The following is a 12,102-nucleotide window of genomic DNA, read 5'->3' on the forward strand; positions in this document are numbered from 1 at the left end:
GCCCACTTCTGGGTGCTCTTTGTATGAAAGCAACATTAGGGTTAGGGGCCTATCATGTAATGAGTGATGCAGAAATCATGTCCACATAGAATTCCTAGTATTAGGCACTAACAAGAAAAAGTGATTAGTAGTTCATTTGTGTGAAGGGCTGGTTTTACAGTTTATTCTTCAACTTCTGACCATAGATATGTTTGAGCTGCAGGAGACCTTAGATCTAATCCAACCTTTTTGTTTTACAGATAAAGAAACTGAGGCCCAGAGAAGGGACTTGCCTGACTTTACCCCAGTAGTAAGAGGCAGAACCCTAAAATATGACTCACTTAGAAATGACTAACTAGAATTTCAAGCCCTGATTATGTACATACTTCAGCATATGAAGCCGTGCTATACAACATTTCCCAAATATAATTAGGCAATGTGGTACAGCAGAAAAAGCTCCAGCCCAGCCCTGGAGTCAAAGAATCCCAATCTTGGTTGTTTTCTTTTCCTTCTACTCTCTATATGTCTATTAATTTACATATTATCTTCCCCTATGTTTTTACCTTTCTTTATATCCCCATTGCTTAGCACAATGCTAAGTAAGCATGCAAAAGTCGTGTTGATTGATTGATTACTACCTAGGCCATCTTGGGCAAATCACTTAAATTCCCTGGGTCTCAGTTCACTCATCTGTGAAACGAATAGGGGCAGAGTAGATGATATGATTTCTGAAGTCCCCTCCAAGTCTATATCTGTGGTCCTAGGAAAGAGAAAGTGATGGGGGAAATATTATTCATATCTATTAAAACACAAGAAAAGAATCAATAAAGACATCTATAAACAAACTACCTTGAGGGCAGTGCCAGAATCCTGCAGCAAAATGAACTCTCATAAGTAGAGGACAAGTAATGGAGGACCAATGCTAAATCCCATACTGGAACCCTGTTCTGGTATTCTCTCCTCATGCCATGGCCTGGGATCAGCATTTGTTAACCAGGTACTTTTAGCACAGTCTAAAGACAGACTTCCCCTCAGCCCGAATTCATCAGAAGAGGTGATATGGCTGGTCCAGTGTCTTCTCAGAAGGTTCATTTTAAAACAAAGGATTTTTAACTGTTTTTTTTGTGCCATGGATACAATAATGTTTTTCAGCACATAAAGTTCACCCAGGATTGCCAAAGAATTAATTATATTGAAATGTCCTGGATCCAGATATTTTTGAATGTTCCCAACTGTTTTAACCCAGGTTGAAAACCTATGCTCAGTCAGAGGTTCTGAAGAATAATTTCATGCACAAACACTGAATGACACTAGACCTATATGGTTGCTTGGAAAAGAGCATGTTGGAATTAGACCAAAACCGAATCTAGTTATATCTACTCCAGACATGATAAGGTTATGATAATGGTATGTATGAGCACACTATGTACATGTAAAATGTGATACAAGTACAAGTTAGCATCTGTTTAACCCTGCTCATGGTAACTTGAAAACTTTTACCAAAGCCTACCGCAAAATATTTAAATAAGTAGTAAAGAGGTCTTTGCCTTTTTTTCTCCAGGTTGTCTGTGTTCCTCTGTGGATTTTGATGTCCTTTTTGTGCCTGGTCGTGCTTTATTACATAGTTTGGTCTGTCTTGTTCTTACGCTCTATGGATGTGATTGCAGAACAGAGGCGAACACACATAACGATGGCTATCAGCTGGATGACAATTGTTGTGCCACTGCTTACATTTGAGGTAATCTTTCCTCCCTCTTATTTATTAGTGATCTCTTATATCAGCCTGGGAGAATGGGAAGGCATTGTTAATGGTAAAGGCACTATGCACTAAGGAGAACAAGAGGGATATGTTTCTGTGAGAAATACTAGCATTTCAAACTTCAGATTGGACAAGTTCCACTGGAGTCCTCCTCTCTTGCAGCCTCCAAGGCCATATCAGTGGCATGTAAACTCTGTGGGGATCTGGAAAGACTTTAAGTACTGTCTCAACTTCCAGGTTGTACATCTATTCTCTGAGAACTAACTTAGCTGAGTTCAGAAAGCCTCATCACCAAACAGTTGATGAATGATTTGGCATCATAGCAACTCATGGCACCAAACGAAGTTATGGCTCTACATCAGTGGACTAACTGAACATGTGCATTGATGAAGTCACGGATTCTTGGAATACAAAAATTATTGACAAAACTGTATTTTTAGCATTGTATAGGCAGCCGAGAGATAGAGAAATCAAAAAGGTGGACTTTTCTTAAAGGTAGACAGAGTTCTGATTGTCCCCTTCCCCACCACCCATTGCTAATAATGCTAGACTTGACATTGCTTACCAGATCTCTTGCTTCTGACTTCATCTGCGTTTTTAAAAATATTTATGAATAGTTTATGTTGAAAACTTTTTCTTTTAGATCCTGCTAGTTCACAAACTGGATGGCCATAATGCATTCTCATGTGTGCCCATATTTGTCCCACTTTGGCTTTCATTAATAACTTTAATGGCAACAACATTTGGACAGAAAGGAGGCAATCACTGTAAGTCAATATCTTAGCAAATACTTAAGGGTTTTACATTTCAATCTGCTATTTTCTATGACAACTTTAACTGTGCTATTGAAAAAGGTGAGAGACAGCATGACATATTGGAGAGAAAGTCAACCTGAAAGCCAAGAAGCCCCTTTAACTTATGCAAGTCCCACCTTTAATATATGCTGACTGAGTGACATAGTGCAAGACCAGAGGTGTCAGACACATGGCCCACAACCCTCCCAAGTGCAGCAGCAGAACCAGATTAACAGATTAAAATGTCATTTGGAAATATGGAATGAAATAAGTAAAAATACAATAGAACATAGGTAACATTACATTTTGAAACTAAATTAGAATGTGACCTGCAGGAAGTCTTATGTAGGGATTGGTGACCACTGCTTCTATTTGAGTTTGACACCATTGATCTAGGTAATTCCATTTGAATGACAAATTACATAGAAGGCACCAATTTACCTGAGAAAATAGCCTTACCTGGAAGTTCCCTCTTGGGGATTTCATGTAAGAAAGACAAGGCAAGTTCTCTTGGTGGTTAGGAATTGGCAGAATTTTTTGTTATTCAAGAAATATAAAAAAAAGACTCAGCTTCCATTTTTTTGTGCATGCTGGGAACATGGCTGCGATCTACAGGGTGATGTGTATAGTCCCATATCCCAGAAAGCACCATTACCTGAGCCAGACACAGGTATATTCTCTTAAAAGCCACCCAAGAGCCAAGGTTGAGCTGACATGGAATCACTGCTCCCCAGTTTCCTAAATAGCTCTGGACCTTTTTAAAGCTCCTAAAGAGCTCTGAATCTTTTAAAAATTGGTTTAAAGTTGTTTATTTAGAACAGAACTTTTTACCCTGGGGCCTTTGAACAGGTTTATTTCATCTTAAATGTTTTGATAACTACATCTCAATCGAATTAGTTTACTTCATGATTCTATGTGTTTTATTGTATGCATTTAAAAACATGATTCCAAGCAGGGGTGTGTAGGCTTCACCAGACTTCCTGAGTGAGGGGTCTGACAACAAAAGAAGCTGAGCCCCTGAGAGACAGGAAGAGTTTTCATTTTCTGTCCTGGATCTCTAAATACCTTGTATGGTCAGGTATGAAATAAGACACAGTTCAGAAATGCTAGTGACTTGGGGATTTGACAAATGAGGAATTCCTCAAAGTGACAAGTGATGTGCTCTCCATCCATCTCAATCATATGGTAAGGTGTTTCTGTTTATACTCTGGGGGCATCTTTATTTGAAGGATTGACTAGTACCCTATCGTGTCACAACTATCTATGTCAATGGAGAAGTTTGGTTTTTTGTTTTTTTAAAATTCAGTTCAGAGGTAGTTTCTAATAGAAATCCTTTGATTTATTTGAAACAAATAATGCATCTTATCTTTTAGAGGCTTAAAGAGCAAATAGAAGCACTTGTGGAAAGAAGACATTTCTACGTATCTTAAGACAAAATAAATCCTTTGTTGTGGTCATATCTCTAATTTTCTGTTGGAATATCCCAAAACTCCAAAAATGCCTTTTTTAGTAGACTGCATAACTATAAACTCATTAAAAAAATGAATTTTATTTTATCTTAAACCTAAATTTTTTTAAGATTTTGAACTCTTCTTTTCAGGGTGGTTTGGAATTCGTAAAGATTTCTGTCAATTTCTGCTTGAAATCTTCCCTTTTCTAAGAGAATATGGAAATATTTCATATGATCTGCATCATGAAGACAGTGAGGAAACAGAAGAAACACCAGTTCCAGAACCTCCAAAAATTGCTCCTATGTTCCGAAAGAAAGCTAGAGTAGTTATTACACAGAGCCCTGGAAAATATGTCCTCCCACCTCCAAAATTAAATATCGATATGCCAGATTAAGTTGAAATTCAGGAATTGAATGGACAATATATGGCATAAAAAATACACAAGACAAATATCTTCTACGTCATTTTACCTACATTCTAAACTGGAACTGGAAATAGAGTCATATCTTTTCATCTCATGCTTTGAATAACTACCACAGCCACAAGTGTACCATCCGTATGTAATATTATAGATATTGACAGTTATTTTAATATATGTCTCTATGTGAGAAAGCTTTCAAGAGTGACACCTACAAAGTTTCTGTAAGTAAATTAAATTGATTTCCTAAGATTGAATGGGGGTACTTGCCTAGCTGTTTTTTAAATGCAATCATACCTTTCAAAAGTAGTACTAGTCTCAATGGTGAAACATAATCTACAACCAGCGTAAATATTACTCTATTCCACTACTTGTTTCAGAGAATCAAATGCATTATTTTTAGTGTTGCTCCTGTTAAGATTTTCTTTGGGCATGCTCATAGCCATCTTTAATGATCTAACCGGTGAACCTTTCTAATGGAGTGACTCCATGCCTGTATAGTATTTATATGAACGTTTTAGCAATGTGTAATATATTCTGTTAAAATTCTAGTTCTGTACAGTATAATTATATTATGTTAAAGTATTTTTTAAAAACCTATATATAAAAATATATGTTCTATTATGGAAGAAGTCCTTTCAAGTCTTTTAAAAATATTAATGTGTCTCTCTTGGGTATGGGAACTTATTAAAGTAGTTGACATGGCCACAGAGACTGAAAATCATGTTGATTTGAAATTCAGGTTTTTGTATATTTAGGTCTATACTAATCAATTAGTGAAGACAATTTCAAAGCTTGATATATCATATATTATCAGTAACTAGATTTAGGTACCAATTTCATTTGGAAACAGACAGTTTTAGCTTTCATCTGCATTTCTGTCTTGTTAATGCAGCACCAAACTGTACAGTTCTGTTATTTACCATTTTCTGTTACCACATCTGCAGCAGGTCTGATCTTAGAACACTGAAAATTAGAAATAAATAGTATGTCCAGTTCTAAAAGACTTGGAATCATAGTTTCCTGAGAGTAGAAAGCATTAATTATCCTTGTAATGCTGAGAGTTGACTAAGGTGGGAGTTGAGAAGAGGAAACATACCTCGGAATTATGTCTATTTTAAGGTCTGAAATGAGTTAATGGTGATAGGTAAAGCTGCACCAGTTCAGATGCTTTTACGAATGAATTGAAAAGCAGTTTGCTAGTATTATCCCAGTGCTGAAAAGGCAAGTCCAGTTCCTCCAGCATAACAACCTTTTGACTACAAATGAAAAGAACTGTTTGCTACTTTTCTCAGGATAGGTCTGAAGGTGATTTGACAATATAGGCAACTTTTTTAAATGTCTGAATTCTGTTTAATGTAAATTATGTAAATAACTAAAACCTTTGCACTGGCCTAGGGACAGATTTGTTGTGTTTGGGGTAGGGGGTGGGGATGGGGGTAGGGGTGGGAATGTAGTTTTTCCAGTTTTGTGTGTAAAAAATTGAGCTAAAATTCACTATTTTTTCCCTCTACATAGCTGTTCAATAAACTGGTTCCTCATTTTTCATGTGTACATTGTGTAACTTGTTTTATGTGATGGTCATAAAATACACTGGTACCCCCCCACACAATGGGTTGTTGCCATAGTAAACCTGTTCAGTCCAAGAGGATGGGGAGGAACCTCTGGGGTGAAGTTCTCATCTGAGGAGTTATGACTGACTTTCTCCAAGTCAACATCCTCCCAAATGTCATAGAACTTCCATTAGCCTCAAATAATTGGATGTTCCTTGCTGCATCTAATCCCCTGGACCTATTTTAATCCAGGCCACCTCTGCCTCCTCTGCATCATACATCGGTGGAGAACCTGATGTGAAATCATTCCAACATGACCCGGTTTTAAGTCCCACAGAGCCACACAGTTCCTTCAACTGCGGTAGTTTCAGTCAGTTGTTGACCTCAGTCCATCTGGAGATCCCATTCCACAGTTCTAATTGCTAGGCAGTTTTTCCTTACCTGACAGCTGACATTTATCTAATACTTTAAAGTTGATAAAGCACATGTTTTATCCTCTATGCTGTGAGGTCACTTATTATTCTCATTTTACTTACTTAGGGTCACTCAGCTGGTAGTATCTGAGGCAAAACCTGAACCCAGATCTGCCTGCCATGCTCTCCTATCATTCCATCTTAAGTCTTAATCTGCCTCTTCAAAATTTCCCAATGTTCTTAATTTTTCCTCTGGAGTTAGAACAAGCTGTCGTCAATAAGTGACTGAACTGACTACGGTGAAGGAGTTACACATGAAAAATGAGGAATTAGCAAATTAGTGTAGGCCCCAGAAGGTCCCAGTCTGCTGAGATTCTGAGATCAATGTAATGTGTTGCGTTTTTTACCTGGTGTCATAGATTTTCCGATTTTTCTCATACCGTTCAATAAACTTTCAATAATAATAGGTAGAGAAAAGGATGAAACTATCTTAAAACAACCATAGTAATTTGCTAATTCAGTTTGTAACTATTGGGTTTTTGGAAAACTCACTTTCCTAAGTACTGTGATTACCCAGGAATGAGACATACTCTTTAAGGTACTTTTGCTCAACACTACAGGAAGAAATTCATTAAGTGAGCAATATGGTGTGACAGTTACAAGAGCTGCCCTTGAAATCAGTAAAACTTCCATTTCAATCCTTCCTCTGAAACACTATGACCCCTATGACTCCATTCAAATCACTTAAACTCCCTGAGTCTCAGGCAATTAAGATTACAAAGAGTAGAAGGTTGCAGTCCCATCTGGTGAAGGAACTCTTAACCTTGCCATTAGTGCAATAAGTTAGTTTAGTATTTTTCGCAACTCAAAAGGGAAATTATGTATTCCCACTATCAACTGGAACAATTAAATACATTTTCTCTAGGGAGTGAAGAAAAAAAAATCACACCTTTTTAGGTTCTTAAATGAAAGACTGGAACAGGTCATGGGGGGGGGAGTCACTGAAGACCTGAGTTCAAATTCTGACAGACACCTTCTACTTCTATGACCCTGTATGAGCCACTAGCTCCCTGGGCTGCACTTCCCTCAGTTGAAAAATGAGAAGGTTGGATTTCGTGACTTTAATGTCCCTTCCAGTTCCAAATCTGATCTTCAGTGCGACCATATTTCAGTCAAATGGAAATCTCTAAAAATCTCTAGGATTTAGTTGTTCTGTTTTTTTTGTTTGGGCAGGTCAATTGGGAGAGTGCTATTCCTTTTTAAAGAACATTTCACTTTCCACCCAAAAGCAGGTCCTATCATGATAATTTTTATAATGGTGGTGAGACTTGTAGTTTTTTAAAAATTTATTTATACACTACTAAAATAGTCTTGTAAGAATGAGCATAATCCCCCCCCCCCACAAAAATAAAAAATTTCAGGAGAAACAAAGAGAAAAAAAGTGCTTCAGTCTGTATTCCGATACCATCAGCTCTGTCTAGTGGTGGATCGCATTATCTCAGTCCATCAGAGAAGTTACTTCCACACTTGATATTGCTGATTGTCATTCCCTCCATTTCTCCCCACTACTATCTATTACATTTTCTCTTTCCATTCACTCTCTCCCTCATCCAAAGTGTGCTGTTGGGACAGCCGAGTGGCACAACAGACAGAACACCGAATCTGGGGCCAGGAGGCCCCAAGCCAACATCCACCCCAGAGACCCACCCATCCCCATGGCCCCGGACAAGCCATCCAATCCCACCAACTTGCAAAAAGCAAAAAAGAAAAGGTATTCTATCTAACTATCCTCTCCCATGATCCTCTTCTTTCTCCCCTCCCTTCCCCTCCCTTCCCCTGTCCCCTTTCTCTCCTTTTTCCTTCTAGATTTCTGTGGCCTTATTAAGTGTATATGTTATACCATTTCTGATAAGAATGAAGCTCCTTCATTCCCCCCTCACTTTCCCCTCTTCTGTACAATTGCAAAAGCTATCTGACTCTTTTACATAAAATATCTTAGTCTAATCTACCTCTTCTTTATTTTCTCCCAGTACATTTCCTTTTCACCCCTTGACTCCTTTTAATTTTTTGGTTTTATTTTTATCTTTGTACAAATGAAGTTTCTTATACATTACTAAAATATTCTTGTTTAAGAGTAAACATAAAACCCCCTCCCCCCAAAAATATAGACCCTAATGAACAATAAAGGAAAAAGAAAAAAATTACAATAAAAATAAAAATAATAATAATAATAATAATAGGAGCAGTCGGGTGGCAAAGTAGACAGAGCACTGACCCTGGAACTTGGAGCACCCAAGCCCAAATCTGGCCCCAGACACCCAGCAATCACCCAGCTGTGTGACGTTGGGGAAGCCACCCCAAACCCATTACCCCACAAAAACAAAAAAAACCAAATAAAATAATAATAATAATAATAATAATAATAATAATAATAATAGGGGCGGCCAGGTGGCTCAATGGATAGAGCAACAGACCTGGAACCAGGGGCACCCAAGCCCAAATCTGGCCCCTGACATCCAACAATCACCCAGGTGTGTGACCCCCTAGGTAAGCCACCCCAACCCCATTGCCCTGCATGAACATAAAAACCCCAAAATAAAATAATAATAATAATGATAATAATAATAACAATAATGATAATAATAATAATAATGGGGCAGCCAGATGGTTCAGTGGATAGAGCACTGGCCGAGGAGCCAGGAGGACCTGGCACCAAATCCAGCCTCAGACACCCAACAATCACCCAGCTGTGCAGCCCCAGGCAAGCCACCCAATCCCATATGGCCTGCAACCCTCCAAATAATAATAACAAATAATAATAATAACAATAAGAATAATGATGATGATGATGATGATAAATGTGCTTCAGGCACTGACTCCATTTAGAAAATATACCTTTAAATTCAGCTCTCTCCTATGCCCTGTCTAAATATACTCCTTCTAACTACTCTAATAAATGAGAAGGTTCGGGGACAGCTAGGTGGTACATTGGTTAGAGGGCCAACCCTGGAGTCTGAGTTTGAACCAAGTTCAAATGTGGCCTGACACTTAATTACCAAGCTGTGACCTTGGACAAGTCACTTAAGCCCATTACCTTCAAAAAAGGACAAAGTTCATAAAGAGTATTACATGTAGTACCTTCCCTTGAGGCATACACACAGTTCAAAACCATTAAATCCCTCATAATTTGTCCTTCTTGTCCACCCTCTCTATGCTTCACTTGCCTGGACTTGGAGATCAAACTGTCTGTGCAGCTCTGCTCATTTCAACAAAAACATTTGAATTTCCCCCATTTCATTGAACTTTTCTGCATGAGGCTGTTACTAGTCCAATGACCAAAGCTTATTGTGTGTATGGGTTGGGCTTTGCCTCTCTTTAAAGATGTGCCAAAAATGGTGCCCTCAATAAGAATTTGAGTCATTTTGTAGAGTTATGTTTAAGCAGGAAATTCCTTTCTCTAAGTAATATAATTCTTCTTTAAGAGTAAACATAGGGGTCGGCTAGGTGGCATAGTGGATAAAGCACCAGCCTTGGAGGCAGGAGTACCTGGGTTCAAATCCGGTCTCAGACACTTCATAATTACCTAGCTGTGTGGCCTTGGGCAAGCCACTTAACCCCATTTGCCTTGCAAAAAAAAACAAAAAAACTAAAAAACTAAAAACTAAAAAAAAAAAGTTACTCTTTTAACATAGGGGCGGCTAGGTGGCGCAGTGGGTAAAGTACCTGCCCTGAAGTCAGGAGTACCTGGGAAAAAATCCAATCTCACTCAATTAATAATTATCTAGCTGTGTGGCCTTCGCCAAGCCACTTCACCCCATTTGCATTTCAACCCCCCCAAAAAAACCCAAAAAACAGTAAACATAATACCCCTCCCCCCAAAATAAAGACCCCCATGAGCCATAAAGTGAAAAAAATTACAATTAAAGTTAAAAAATAATAACATTAATAGGGGCAGTCAGGTGGCACAGTGGACAGAGCACCGGCTCTGGAGCCAGGAGCACCCAAGCCCAAATCTGGCCCCAGACCCCCAGAATCACCCAGCTGTGTGACCCTGGGAAAGCCTCCCCGACCCCATTGGTCCGCAAAAAAAAAATAAATAAATAAATAAATAATAAAACAAAATAATAATAACAGTAATAGTTGGGGCAGCCAGGTGGCTCAGTGGATAGAGCACCTGCCCTGGAGGCAGGAACACCCAAGCCCAGATCTGGCCACAGACTCCCAACAATCACCCAGCTGTGCAGCGCCAGACAAGTCACTCAATCCCATTTGCCCTGAAAACCTGCCAAAATAATAATAATTATAATAATAATTATAATGATGATGATGATGATAAATGTGCTTCAGCCGTTGAGTGCATTTAAAAAATATACCTTTAAATTCAACTCTCTCCTGTGCCTTGTCTAAATATACTCCTTCTAACTAGTCCAATAGATGAGAAAGTTCAGCAACAGCTAGGTGGTACAGTGCTTAGAGTGCCAACCCTGGAGTCTGAGTTTGAACTGAGTTCAAATCTGGCCTCAGACACTTAATTAACATGCTGTGACCTTGGGCAATTCACTTAAGCCCACTCCTTTACAAAAATGGAGAAAATTCATAGAGTATCACCTGTATGACCTTCCCTTGGGGCATGCAAGCAGTTCAACACAATTAAATTCCTCATAATTTGACCTTCTTGTCCACCCTCTCTGTGCTTCACTTGAGGCCTGGACTTGGAGATCAAACTTTCTGTTCTGCTCTGCTCATTTCAACAAAAGCATTTGAATTACCCCCAATTCACTGACATTTTCTGCATGGGCCTGTTAGTGGGCCAATGTCCAAAATTTATGGGGTATATGGGTTGGGCTTTGGCCCTCTTTAAAGATGTGCCAAAAATTGTGCCGTCAATAAGAATCTGGATCATTTTGTAAAGTTATGTTTAAGCAGGAAATTCCTTTTGATAAGTAATATAATTCTTCTTTCAGAGTAAAGATACTGCCCCCACCCCCCCCAAAAAATATAGACCCTCATGAGCAATAAAGTAAAGAGAAAAAAATTACAATTAAAATGAAAGAATAATAACAATAATAGCGGGAGTCAGTTGGCAAAGGGGTGGGAACACTGGCCCTGGAGCCAGGAGCAGCCAAGACCAAATCTGGCCCCAGACCCCCACAATCACCCAGCTGTGTGACCCTGGGTAAGCCACCCAATCCCATTTTCCCTGTAACCCTCCTCAAAATAATGATGATGATGATGATGATGATGATGATGATAAATGTGCTTCAACCATTGACTCGATTTAAAAAATATATTTTACCTTTAAATTCAGCTCTCTCCTGTGCCTTGTCTAAATATACCCCTTCTAACTACTCCAGTAGATGAGAAGGTTCAGCAACAGCTAGGTGGTACAGTGCATAGAGTGCCAACCCTGGAGTCTGAGTTTGAACTGAGTTCAAATCTGGCCTCAGACACTTAATTACCTAGCTGTGACCTTGGGCAACTCTTAAGCCCCTTGTCTTACAAAAAAGGAGAAATTTCATAAAGAGTATTACCTGTATCACCTTCCCTTGAGGCATACAAGCAGTTTCAACACCATTAAATCCCTCATAATTTGGCCTTATTGTCCACCATCTCTGTGCTTCACTTGAGGCCTGGACTTGGAGATCAAACTGTCTGTGCAGCTCTGCTCATTTCAACAAAAGCATTTGAATTTCCCCCATTTCACTGACCTTTTCTGCATGGGCCTGTTAGTGGGC

The 12,102-nt window shown here is 38.9% G+C and overlaps 1 protein-coding gene across 1 annotated transcript in view; it reads left to right on the forward strand.

Annotated features, from left to right (window-relative positions):
* TMEM185A (transmembrane protein 185A) overlaps positions 1 to 5,838 on the forward strand; it is a 30,236-nt gene extending 24,398 nt beyond the window's left edge. Inside the window, exons 5-7 of the mRNA XM_074208576.1 lie at positions 1,541 to 1,717; positions 2,382 to 2,505; positions 4,133 to 5,838. Coding sequence (XP_074064677.1) covers positions 1,541 to 1,717; positions 2,382 to 2,505; positions 4,133 to 4,377 — 546 coding nt within the window. The 3' untranslated portion in view covers positions 4,378 to 5,838. The remainder of the gene's footprint in view (positions 1 to 1,540; positions 1,718 to 2,381; positions 2,506 to 4,132) is intronic.
* The last annotated feature ends 6,264 nt before the right edge of the window (positions 5,839 to 12,102 follow it).

Source organism: Macrotis lagotis, chromosome X (assembly GCF_037893015.1).
Source record: "Macrotis lagotis isolate mMagLag1 chromosome X, bilby.v1.9.chrom.fasta, whole genome shotgun sequence".
In the NCBI taxonomy this organism is placed as follows: Eukaryota; Metazoa; Chordata; class Mammalia; order Peramelemorphia; family Peramelidae; genus Macrotis; species Macrotis lagotis.